At 47.7% G+C, this 12811-nt stretch overlaps 1 protein-coding gene across 1 annotated transcript; it reads right to left on the bottom strand.

Annotated features, from left to right (window-relative positions):
• Window positions 1–3052: 3052 nt before the first annotated feature.
• On the bottom strand, window positions 3053–12525 carry LOC142421381 (E3 ubiquitin-protein ligase TRIM7-like). Its single transcript, XM_075526055.1, has 7 exons — window positions 12094–12525; window positions 11177–11272; window positions 10645–10875; window positions 8484–8506; window positions 7786–7901; window positions 6893–6928; window positions 3053–3881 (listed from the first exon to the last, which is right to left on the bottom strand). The coding sequence occupies exons 1-7, from the start codon at window positions 12508–12510 to the stop codon at window positions 3367–3369; spliced, it is 1434 nt and encodes a 477-aa protein (XP_075382170.1). The 5' UTR covers window positions 12511–12525; the 3' UTR covers window positions 3053–3366.
• Window positions 12526–12811: the final 286 nt, after the last annotated feature.

Genomic DNA, 12811 nt, shown 5'->3' with positions numbered 1-12811 from the left:
CACCCGAGGCACCGGTCTGAGCCAGCTGCACTAAACACAACGACAAAGAGCAGCAGCGAGGAGCACGGCACAAGCGGAAACCACCGGTGCATCGTCCACCCCACACCCCTATAACACCAAAAGTTGGGGTTCAGCCCCTATGCTGATCCACTACGAGAGTCGGGGTTCAGCCCTTGGCACCTCCAGCACTATTTTTTTTTTGCAGGAGTTTTGGCTGAAGTACAGGCAGCGAGGAAAGCTCCGTGTTGCTGCCGGAATAATCCAGGTGATGACGCCCATTTCTCCCTCTAAGGCTGTCTAAAGCCAAACGTTGGCTCGGTTTTTATCTTCAGCTTTTTATTGCAGCCCTGATTTGAGGAATATGCAAATGTTGGGTTTGTGCTTAAGAGAAACAGATGTGGGGAAAAAAAAGCCCACCCCAATATATATATATGTGTATATATGTATATGCTTTCACTTAAATTCTTTCTTTAGCCTTAAATTCCAAGCAGGACAATCCTTCCAACCACAATTCTGATGTTCTCCAGCCTGTTAGCAGTTGGGAATAATAAACAGGAGAAGACGAGCACAGGTAGCACCTTCACATTTTATTTCCAGCACGTGGGCTAGGAACAACCTGGGAGGTTTCAGATCTGCTCCGGCGATGTTTTTTTGCTTCCCGTGGTTTGCAGAAATAGCATTTCTCACATACAAACAAGACAAACACCAAGTCATGACATAAGAAATACTGTGTCTCCTGCTAATACCTTTCTTATTCTAGGGATTTTTATTTATTTATATGATTTCTACCATGGCACAGCTTCAGCAAGGGATGGAGCTTGGAAAGTTCAGGCATTTTGCTCACCTGTTCACAGCTTGGCCTTTATAAGAGTGCCTGCAGCTTTAAATAATAGGAATTTAAAGCCAAATTCATTTAAAAGGAAAAAAAAGTAGACTCTCAGGGTAGGAAACAACCTACCAGCTGAAAATGGAGATGCTCATGCCTAAACCAGTCACCCCCAGATCTTTTTATGACTAATGGCATCTTAAATTCACCTGATCCTGCATTAATACATCTCATAGGAGATGGATCATGCTTCATCTCCAGTAGCCACTGACCAGATTTCCATTACTTGGGAGAGCGCTAAGGGCTCAGCTGTGCACGGAGAAAACCTTCAACGATGCATGGGAAGATACACCTGTAAACCTGAAAAAAAAAAAAAGTACCTCTTCACCAAGTTAGCAACGTAAAGATGTTTTCTTATGGATTCATTCCGCTTCTGGTCTGTTTGGGTTTTGATGTCACCCTTTGCACGAGTCTGAGGTGGCCTTTGATAGATCACACACCTTCACAACCAAGGGCACAAGCTGGTGGACGCAACTGAAGGCGTTTAGGGCAACCACCCATCTGCACACACAGGATCTGCGTGCCCTAGGAGAGGACTGCAGCGTCTTCATTTTATTCTGCTGCCGTGACATGGATTTACTGCAGAGAAGGGCTTTAAGAACCCTAAAACGTAGGCAATGCACTTGCTCAACCCACAGTTTCTTGGCACTGGAGTTGACCAGGGTTTTGCCAGTAGGTTTGAGCACATATGAAGATCAGCTATGCACAGAAATGTCTTTTTCTCATCCTAGAACTGGCCAGGAAATGTTGTTCTTGATTAAAAAAAAAAAAAAAAAAGCTTTCGCCCTCCCCCATATTTCCTGAAGAGGTTTAACATGTTTTCTAGAAAAGGTTAAAAAGCCAAGCAACAATGCCCAAAACCAGAAACCATATTTTTTATCACTTCAGACAACAATACACTTACTATTTTTTAAAGGCTGCTTTTTTTTTGGCAAAAGCAACAGTGAACAAAGCAAGCCGCATGCTAAACATTTGCTGTCTTGGCAAAGAGTGAGGATTTCCAGAAAAAGAAAGCAGAAGACAAAGGTAAACGGGTGATTTTGCTGAGAACTGAGCAGTAAAGAGAGCCTGAGGAAATACAAGATTCAGCACCCGAGGTCTACGTTAGCGTGGGCAAAGCAGGACAGCCTTGAGGGGTTGTTTTGAAAACATCATCTTCTCCATAGAGGGGACTTCAGGAGGAGTTACACAGGAGCACCAAAATTCAGAAACATAGGTCTTGCTCACATCCAGTAGGACAAACACACCTGAGCAACATTAACACTTGTTGCTTCACACAAAAAAAAAAAAAAAAAAGCACCTTTCAGCCTTTTCCAGAGTAGCAGCAATACCTCCCTCCTGCCCAGAGGAGCCACGGACAGAGAACTGAAGCACAGAGCACTTACACGAGCGAATGGAGAGGGCAACCAAAAGCCCACAGCATCTCTTCAGCCCCAGCTTGACTCCAACATGGGTCAGATCTTGGTGGCCATGTGGTTTAGATCACCTGGGACAGCTCAGACCACCATCTCAAAAATAGCTTTCGGAGTGCAATTGTTATCCCAGATTTTAGGAGCACCAGCTGGAATAAGTAACCAGGCACCCCCCCTTCATGGGGGACCTTTCTTCTCAGCAGGAGCAAGAGAGAAAGAGACAGAAACCCCAGCTGAGGCCCTTGCAACCACTCACACAGCCCAGCACCAGGGTGTGGGCATTCTCACTGAGCATCCTGACTCACGGAAATCCAGTCACTCCCCAGGAGCAGTGAATAGATCTCATTACCTCCTCCTAAATCTTGTAGGAGTGAAGGCACCTGTGAGCAGGGCAGGATTTCCACTTTTGGCACCTACAGTTTGTTGGGAGCAACAGCATAATAAAAGAAGGGAAATTCCTCATTAAATTCACTTCAGGAGGAGCAAAACTTTCTAATTTAATTTGCCTCAATCAAATAGAAAGGAGCTTTGCCTATTCTGGCTTTGGATGGATGTCTAAAGTGCTCTGCTTGGTGTCACTCCCTTCACCTTTCCCACGTGACATTTACCCACTAAACTTTTCATTTTTAAGTCATTGACACTTCTGAAGGGGTGGAAGGTCCACTCCAAAACTTCCCACTAGCTCTAATATTGATCCTTAGACCCACACAAGACAAGAAAACCACCTGTCCATTATCAGACTTGGAGCCACAAACCAACTACCAGTGGTTTCCTTCTCGCTGAAGAGGTGAGTTGGTTCAGAGATGGGTTTAAGATGGTGACCACAACCTTCTGGGGATCGCTGATGGCTTCAGTAGCTGTTCTCTGTTTTAAGCTGATCTGAAGACCCTCCTTGTGACATTTTTCCCTGACTACCTGGTTACCCATCTATCAGCTATCTGCCTGCCTATGTACCAACGAACCAGGCTGCATGGTTGATTTGGGAGTCTCTTGTGCTCATCACTGCTGTCCAGGCACCATCCAGTGAAGACCATGGAGACGGGTCCTCAGCGAAGCCCATGAGAAATCTCAGGGACACAGTTTGATGTAGGTAACAGTGGAACAGACTGAAAAGAGAGGGAACACCTTCTCCTGGAAGGCAACGTTGAAGGTGAAGATGTGCTGCATGTTGTCAGCGTTGTAGAAGGACACTTCTTCCCCTTCATAATCCAGATACACCCTAACCTTATTGAGTTTCTGGCTGAGGCACAGCGGAGTGCGTTGGGGCGAGGTGACCGCCCAGTAGCGACCTCCATTTTGCTGAACTGCCCAGATCCCTTCTTCGGGGGAAAACTGCGTCAGACCTTTCCTCCTGACGGACTCCTTGGCCACCCCGAAGGCCCAACCGTCCGAGGCCCCCACCTCCACTTCCCAGTAATGTCTTCCCGACTTGAAGCCCGTGGTAGCCAGCACCCGAGAATTCGTGTCAAATCTCTTGGGGTTGTCAGGCAGCTCCTGTTTCCTACAGCCCATCCTCACGCTCTTGAGGTCTGCAGAGAGGATGAGGAGGTGGTTTGCCGAATCGGGGTCCAGGGTCAGGTCCTCTGTTGATGACAGCAGTGACAGTAACTCAATAAGAATTTTAACAATTAAAAGCCCAAGCTGGGGATGTTTTTATCAGTTGCTGAACCACATCCCAACCTCAATAACTGCTCCTCTTCAGCTCCCTGGACAGTCTGTGGTGAAGGAAAGCCAAGTTCAGAGATTGGCTTGGCTTTGAGGTGCTTGCGATGCCTCCTCTCACCATTGACTCTGCAGGAAGCCTTGGGGCTAATTTTAAGAGGAGTAATTTTAGATGTTAACAAATATGCTGCTTCTCTCTACCAGCACACAGAGACAAGCTATGTGTGTGAGAAACTTGGAGGTGGGTGAGGAAGGTCCCAGTTAAAGATACGGGATGACCATCTACCTCACCTTAACCCCTCACTAGGGGTTAAGCCCCACCAGCTGAGGGTGAAGAACAACACGGCAAAGCAAATCATGGTAAATGAGGACCAAGATCTGGTTCAAGATGTCCTAGAGGGAGACCTACAAATGCATTGTAGTCTTTGGCTCTTTGATCAGCTCATGATCCTTCAGTAATGCCACCAGGCAGCACCCCTCAAATACTGACTGGGGGGACTCATCTGTCCTCCCACGCTGACACCCCAGTTCCCTTCATGGGAGGGCAAAACTCATGCTGCTGCTGCTAAGAAATGGGGTAACAACAACATAAGGACATTAGGAGCAAAGAACACAATAAAACCACATGCAAATGATTAGCAATTATATACAGTAAAAATGGACCTTAGAATGAGACTTTTTTCCCAAAGAAATTGATAATTTTTGTTTCTTTTTTTTGTTTCTGGCTCATCTAATGTGCAACACACAAGACAGGGTATGCACACCCCTCAGATGATAAATTGCTGAGTATCTGTCTCCGGACTACCCCGTGATGACAAGTCCTCATGGAAAGCCATGACCTAAGGGCATCTTTACACACCAGATCACATCTGGACGGCCCTAAAGAAAACGCATGTAGATGAAGTTTGATACTAACATTTTTTCCCCTTCCAAAATCAGGCTCAAAGGAAACAGCAAACACGTTAGTGACCTCAAATTGTGGTTGTAGTCAGCAAAGTTGCCATGAATGAATGAGGCCCTTTGGGGGAATCTAAGATGGGACCTTAGGAGCCGGAACGTGTTGGATCCCGCACCAGAGTTTATTTAGCTAAAGGTCTTTATGCTCTTTCAAAATCCATAGATTTGGGCCTGAAAATTGCATAGGAAGTCCAAAAAGACTCGTGATGGGATTGAAAGCTTCATGGTGCTTCACAGGGGTCGGCAAAGTGATAGCAACCACAGGAAAGGGTAGGTCCTTTTTTTCCTTCAAAACTTAAGCACCAGGTTTCTCCCCAAAACTGGGAGATTGGCTTTAAGATAACATCTCCTGCATTTAGCACTATTATATCAGACCAAGAGATAGGTGCTTTCAAAGTGTCCGTTAGCAAAAGCTAGGGAAAATGGATTGGATCAGCAAATTTCCTTGATGCCAATCTTTTCTTTAAAAGGTGTTTTCCTTCCTTCCTCTTGTATCTCCAGCTGCTGGAGCCACTGGAATTTGGGTTTGAGCTTCAACTCAGCTGCAGGGGCTGTGAATGATGATTTGGCTTGATTTAAAAAAAAATAATATGACTCCAGGAGCTCATATAAAAACAATAAAAATAAGAGCATTCAAAGCTCTTGGAAAAGATGAACTAAGGCAGTCAGAGGAGTGGGATTCAACAACTGCTACGAGGTTTTGGCTGGTCCCTTCTTCATCCCTTGATCCCCCAGCTCTCTGCAGCATGAGCTGTGGCCCAACCTGCTTTCAGAGGGTTTGCTGGTATAATGCACCAGCCGAGTTATACCTCTACACATGCACACACACCACCATGGACATGCAGTGAGGGTCGTTTTGCCATTTTGCTTTTAAACGGTGGTCATCAGCCTTTCTTCTTTTGCTTTGCCAACCCCTTGGCATTTTCCAGAGGTGTCTGGGGATGTTTGTGAGCAGAGTCTGGCCCCTCTAAGCTGGATGGTCCTTGGAAAGGATCCAACCCATAGCTTGTCCTCCTCTGCCTTCGCCAAGGGGTTTACAAATGCTGAAGACCACCACCTTAAAAGCAAGAATAAGCTTTCTCTTCTGAAAGAGGGCTTTGCTTTGCTGGGGTAACTCTGGCTGCTCTGGGCATGGCTATGCAACCTTCACATCAAGGGAGCTGGAGGATGGCGGCAGATTTTAACAGCTTCTGCTCATGCCTTGCACCCACCGCAGTGCAAGGTCAGAGGGATCGGGCTGGTGTCAGAACCACTGCAGAGCCCATCACTGGGGTTTCCCGGCTCGTTGGCATTCCCCTGTGCTCACCGCCACTGGTGAAGCAAAGCAGAGGCTCATCCAGCATCGAAAGAGTCCATCTGGGCTGGTTTTGCTGGGTGCAAATTCATGACCTCTCACGTGAACTCGCTCCTTCGCCAACCCAGGAGAGAGCTGGTGAGCAAGTCTTCTCCAGCATGGCATGATCTGAAAGCAACCGCCTGCCCACAGCCACGATTTCAACAGCTTTCCGCCAAATTTAAGTCATCTGACTTTGCACTGGAGCAGATTATGGGCACCCTCTCCATCCCAAACCCTGGTGGAAATAGAAGCCCAACCACGGGCCACAGAGGAAATCTGGCAGACTTAAAGCAGGTTGTGGCTTGAAAGGGTATGAATCCATTTTTGGGTTCAAATATCTGTTCTTTCTGTTCCGCACTGTAGTTTTGTTAAGTGTAAACAGGCAGAAAGGACCTAGCTTAGCTGTCAGATCCCCGGCGTCAGCTAGAAAAATCGTCTTTTGTCTCTTGAACTGAGGAGGCTGGATCTGGAAATCATCGAGAGAGAAGAAATTAAAAAAAAAAAAAAAAGAAGAAATCTAGAGTGCCTTTTTTCTTTTTATCCCCCTCTCTTTGGCTTTGCAAAACCAGCTTTGCAAATTACAACCACAATTTCAAGTCTTTGCTCCAGGGCGCTACGTCTGAAATATTTTCCTTTTACCTTTTTCACCTCTTCCCAGTTCATCTTGCAGGTTTTCTGAAAAGAAGAGACAAGCAAGTAAATGGCAACACCGAGAGAGCCAGAGGGAACCACAAAATCTCCTTTACGGGGACGTTTACACCCACACCACATTGCCAAAGTGCCGTCTTTGCCGACGTGGGACTCGACAGGCAGCAAGAGCTGAGGATGGAGCAATGCCAGCTCCCACCAGCTTGTGCAATGGGGACAAGCAACAGGGAAAATTCCCGCTAAATATTTTTTAATTTTTATCAAAAAAAGCCTTAAACAAAAAAAAAAAAAGCTTCTTGACATCAAGAGAATGAAGGATTTATTTAAGCCGTATTTATCGTGCCCTGCCATATTTTGTTCTCCTCGTTGTATGATGAGTTTCAAACTTTTAGTATAATACTTTAAGCCTATTATTGCTCCAGGGCATAGTTTCCATTTAGGGATTTCCCCTTCCAGGTCTGCTTTCTGCTGCTTGCTTCCTTTCCCAATCCCTCAGCACCATCTCGTGGCTTTGCTGCGTTGCTGCAAGGGGTTGGGTTTTAAATGCAAAGCTTGGCTATCCCGGCCTCAAACTATTCCAGATGTGAAAATTGCAGGCTTTATTGCACTAAAATCGATGTGCCAGATTCAGGTTTTTCCCTCTTTAAAAAAAATCCTGCGTCTTCTTCACTGGCAGCCTGGCAGGGTGAGTCTCCTCCTGTTCATGCACATCTCCAGAAGGCCTTTCCGACATAATTTATTCTCCTATTTCGGTACTGCTGGCCAGGCATGTGCTAAGGGACCTTGAGACATCTACAGCATCCCCAGCACTCCTCATCCGTTTTTCCCCGACGCCTGCTAAAGGCCAGGCCTATTTTAAACTCCCCGGTTTCATTTCCACCTACCTCTGAATTTCTTTAAGACTTTCTCAAGGACGACAGTCTTGAGGGAGAAATTGCAGATGTGCATTTTCATATCTGTGCATACCGGCACAGGCTTCTGGCACTTCACGTCGTCACTTCTGCAAAGACAAAAGTAAAACCGATAAGGAAATCATTGCTATTCCCCTCCTTTCTTTTTCATTTGCAGTTGGCATTGTGCAATGCTCCCACCCCATCCCACCAGCAGTCTGCCCAAGTGCTCAACATTGCATTGCAAATATCACACATGGATTTCCACCTGCCTGGGCTGAGGACACCAGGATTTACATGTGAACTTTAAAAACCCCCTCGACTGGTTGTTGGAAAGGGTACCTGTGCTGGGTTACCCCCGCTCAGCTGCTCCTGTGGCAGCTTAAATTTCATTTTTGCAGCTTAAGTGGTGACTAAACCATTGCCCTCGGTGAACTGCGTATCGGGCAAATAAGATGACTTGGGGTTTCTGGTCTCACTTGACCATTGAAGAAACTGCCTGGTAGGAAAAGACTTTCTGATAATGCTAAGTTTTCCAAGAAGTTGGAAGACACCCAGGGCTTGCACCAAGTAGGAGACAAGCTCTGTCTACCCCAGTGCCTCCCTGGGCATCTGGACTGCAAACACTGACCTTTAAACAGTGCTGATGGGGGAAAAAAGCATGAAAGAAGGGAAGAAGCAATGCTCCATACCTGCTTATGATGTTCATTACGTCCTAGAAAGGAAAAAGAGAGACCGAGTGAAATCCCTGTGTAACCTGTATTACGTCTCCCCTGGCTCAGACAGCACAAAAGCAATTCCCTTTCATCTAACCCAACCAGGATGTCCATGCCTTATGGCTGCAACAATGAGGCATGGATCCGTGCCTCAAATGTTTGCGTTCAGCTTTGGAAGGCCACAGTCCCACCAAATCCCACCCAAATGTTTGCAGCAACTGAAGACCCAGCTGCTTCTGGGGGGAACCAAGCCTCCCAAATGCTCCTGTGTACAATACTCCAGCTTTATGCCCATAGAATCATGATGTGGTTTAGGTTGGAAGGTGCCTTTGGAGGTCTCTCATCCAACCCATTGCTCAAAGAATGCCAGCTTGCCCAGGGTCTTGCCCAGGTGAGTTGGGAGTATCTTCTAGGGTGGTGACCACAAAAATTCTCTGTTTCCTATTCCATTATTTGACCATTGTTGTTGTGAACCCAGGTGTAGGCATCTAGCAGCCTTTGAGATGCTCTAAGGATCTCTCTGCTGGTCTCCCACTTCTGAGAAGGTCCTATCAACCTGTCCCATGGGAAGTCTTGAGATACAGAAAAACACCTGCAAGTATCCACCTGCCTAAGAGCCAAAGGGACATCATCTGCCATAACTTGGCCACCTAGAAAGCTGGCATTAAACTTCCACATCATGATATCTGGACTTCCATTGTCTAGTCACCACCAAGAAGAGTTTAGGGTGCCTCTAACGGGTGATTCATCCCACCCTGGGATGCATGTCCTGACAGTGGAAATGATTTGCCCTCAGGAAGGGTGAATTATGGAGGTAAATTATAGGTTAAAATACCCTTAATAACTAGTTGCTACATGGCAAAAGCTCAGTGAGATGAAACCCATGCTTAGTCCAATCCATGCCGCTATTTGTCCTTTCTGATGACTTTAAAATAATGTAAAGAAGGGCATAAGCCGTGGCGAGTACATTGGATATGATTCAAAGGCAACACAAAGCCATACCCATCTTCCAGGGAACGGAAAAGGACTCTGGAGCTGGCTAAGGATTTCCAACGTGGCCTTTTAAAAAAATATTACCTATTGTTACAGGATCATTTTTGCTTGCATTGGTGAGGGCTGAGCAAAGACCACGTGAAATGAGTTTTCACCCATAGCCAAGTACTGAAACCATCTGCAAATATTTACAGTGCTTTCAATGCTGCCTGGGAGGGAATTTAACTCTGCAGATCTGTGTGCACCAGAAGCTCAATCTACTTAGTTTAATCAAAACACCGTCAATTAAAAGAAGGTCACCCATTCGCCTTTTGCCATTCAGTGGGGGTCAGGACTGCTTGATTTTGGGATGGGCAGCTCAGGTTTGTTTTTCAAACCCCACTTCATCTGCGAAGGAGAGTTTGGGTAACAGGGAGGGCTGGATTGGCTCCAGCTTCTTTCTTTGCAATGCAATCAATACCTGGACTCCATCTGCTCTCTCCCTCATACTTTCCGGCTTGGTTAATAGCTCATTTTGACTTGAAAACCCGGCTCTGCTTTCAGGTCCCGGCCAACCCTCTGAAGCCAGGACTCCACTGCGAAAATTGGCAAGGAGCCGTGTCCTGCTGAGACCGGCTCCATGTGCCTCTCTACTCAACTCCATCCCGAGCCCTCACCAACACCTTTAAGCTGGAGAAGTGGACATCTGCGACTTGGCATGCCACAAACATTCAGCGTTGCAAACCCATCAAGACCTGGATTTGCAAAAGGAGTTGCTTGGTTTAAGGATCTAGCCAGCACCGCTGTGGTGGCTCTTCGTGCAAGGTCTAATTCAGCTCGAGTGCCTTGAAACAGGAATTTATGTGTGCTAGAAAGGCCCAGACAAATTCATGGAAGAAAAATTTATCAGAGGCTTTTAAATATGAAGAGCACATCTCTGTTTCAGGATGTTCCTGAGCCAGAGATAGTTGCTGTGTGTTATTGCCGGCATCGCAGAGCTCGGGGCACTCAGACACTGCCATGCACCATCTGTTTATTAAAGGTGGGATGAAAAAAAGGACCTTTATCCTCAAAACACCTCTACAGGATCCAGAAGCACATTAAAAAAGAATGAAGAAGGGTCACGACTCAGACCTGAAGGCTTATTTCATAGCAAGCGTCTCACCTTGAGGAACTCGAGCATGGGCTGCTGGATTTTCTCCTCCAGCTCCGTGATGAGCTTGTTGAGGAGAGTGATCTCCTTGGAGAGGTCAGTGATGTTCTCGTTCTGCCTCTTGGCAATGTTCTTCTCCATCTTCTCCAGCTGCCCCAGGAGGATGTGCTCCTGGTCATGGAGGAACTGCCGCAGCCTCTCGAACTCCAAGAGCAGCTTCTGCCGCTCGTTCTCGATTGTTTTCTGGGAATGACATGCAGTACAAAGGGTTTTAAGCTGGTGCAATCATTTTGAGGTGGAGAGGGGCCACCTGGTGAATTTGGAGCACCTGCCAGTGTCATTGCTGCTGCAATGCTGGCTTGCTTGTGAGACTGGGTGCCTTCAGTTGGGGAGGGGTGAGGAGACATTGCCTGGATGCCTTGAAAAGGCGTGGGGGATGGGACAGCAAAGGCCATGGGCGGTTACCCCACAAACAACTGTTATCTTCATTTTCCTCCACGCATCCCAACCTGGACCCTTGTCCCCACCACCCCAGAGCACTCACCAAGAGCTCCTGGGTTTTCTTATCATCGTTCACTTTAAACTCCAGCAGCTCTTGCCTCTCCTTTTTCAGGAAATCCAAGCGTCCCTGGATTTTCTCCTAGGAACAAAGAAAGAAGATATTACTGGCTTTTCTTTCTTTCTTTCGCTGCATTATTCTGCCTGTGCACGGTTTGTTCTTGCAGCCGTGCAAAGACAAGCAGGTTTGCAAGAAAAATTCCAGGGCACTCTCCCTGGCTGAAGACGCTGGCTCAGCTCTGCCCACGCTCACCCAGACACCCACGTTTGCAACCCCCCGAGGACTGCCACAAGCTCACATGCAGGCAGCAAACACAAAGAAAGGAGACGGAGGATGCCAGGGGAGGGTACATGCACTGTTTTCATCCGCTGCTGCTACCACCTTCCCCGCCTTTGGTCTTGGCACAAGCAAAACTCAGCCTGGCTTTAATCAACTTCTATTCATCTTTGGATGCCCGCCCAGACCTAAAATAGATGTGGGTCTTTGCTCCGTCAGCTGTTACCCTACCGATAAGGTGGTTGCCCGCAGGTAGTGTTTGCAGCGTGATGCTCACGTGGCTCAAACCCAGGGCTTTTGCAGGAGCTTGCACAGGAGAAACTCTGTCTCACAGCCTCCTGGCTGCCCTGGGCTTAATCCCATGCTTTCCCCAGCCGCAAAGATGATGTGAGTGCATGAGATGGTTTTGCATATCTGGAGAGGAGATGGGTTTTTCAGGTCTTTGGAAAGCTAGAAAGCAGCAACCGGCTCTTTGCAGGGCAGTTGAGCACGAGGCTGAGCATGGGAAAGCCAGGTGACCGTGCGGGGACTCGAGTGAGCACAAACACATGGCACAACGCATACCACCAGAAGGCAGAAAGACCTGGGGGCTCTTCCTCAGGGAGGACAGACAGACAGACAGGTACCTTGTACTCCTCGGATGCCTCATCAACGGGTACCACGGCATGTGGCCGGTGCTCCCGGGACCTGTCGCACACCACGCAGATGGTTCTCCGGTCGTCCTTGCAGTAGAGTTTCAGGGCTTCCCTGTGCTTTGCGCAGAGCCCGTCCTCCTCGGCACCCTTGGCCCCACGGAGGGTGAACTGGCTGATGATCTCAGACATGTTCGCCAGCTGTCGGTTGGGTCTGAAGCTCTTCTGTTGGAAGACCTCTCGGCACTGTGGACAGGGGAAGTCCATCTCTAGGTCCTTCCAACTCTTGATGATGCACGCCCGGCAGAAGTTGTGCCCGCACTCGATGGACACGGGGTCTTTGAAGAACTCCAGGCAGACAGAGCAAGTGGCTTCATCCTGGAGATTGCTGGGCAGAAACACCGCCGCCATGGCCTCTCTCCTGCGGGCAAGGACTGATTTCACCGGGGCTGGACGCAGAACATGAATGCTTGGCATCCAGCCCCAAATGGGCGTTCCTCTTCCAGGAACAAGCCCGCTGCCCGAGGTCACTTCTGCAGTGTCTGGTTTCTTTAAACTGGTAACAAAAACCTCAGCATTAGGGGACAACACAGAGGTGGAAGAAAAAGAAAGCAAGAAGGTCCATGCCCTTTGCTCCCCCACAAATCCTGGGCTCCCTGTCTTTTTTTTTTTTTCCCCCACAGGAGAGAGGTGGGAAAAGGGAAATCATTTG

Source organism: Mycteria americana, chromosome 29 (genome assembly GCF_035582795.1).
Source record: "Mycteria americana isolate JAX WOST 10 ecotype Jacksonville Zoo and Gardens chromosome 29, USCA_MyAme_1.0, whole genome shotgun sequence".
Lineage (NCBI taxonomy): Eukaryota > Metazoa > Chordata > Aves > Ciconiiformes > Ciconiidae > Mycteria > Mycteria americana.
Note: the sequence above shows the minus strand (reverse complement) of the source record. Positions and strands in the feature narration are given on the sequence as shown.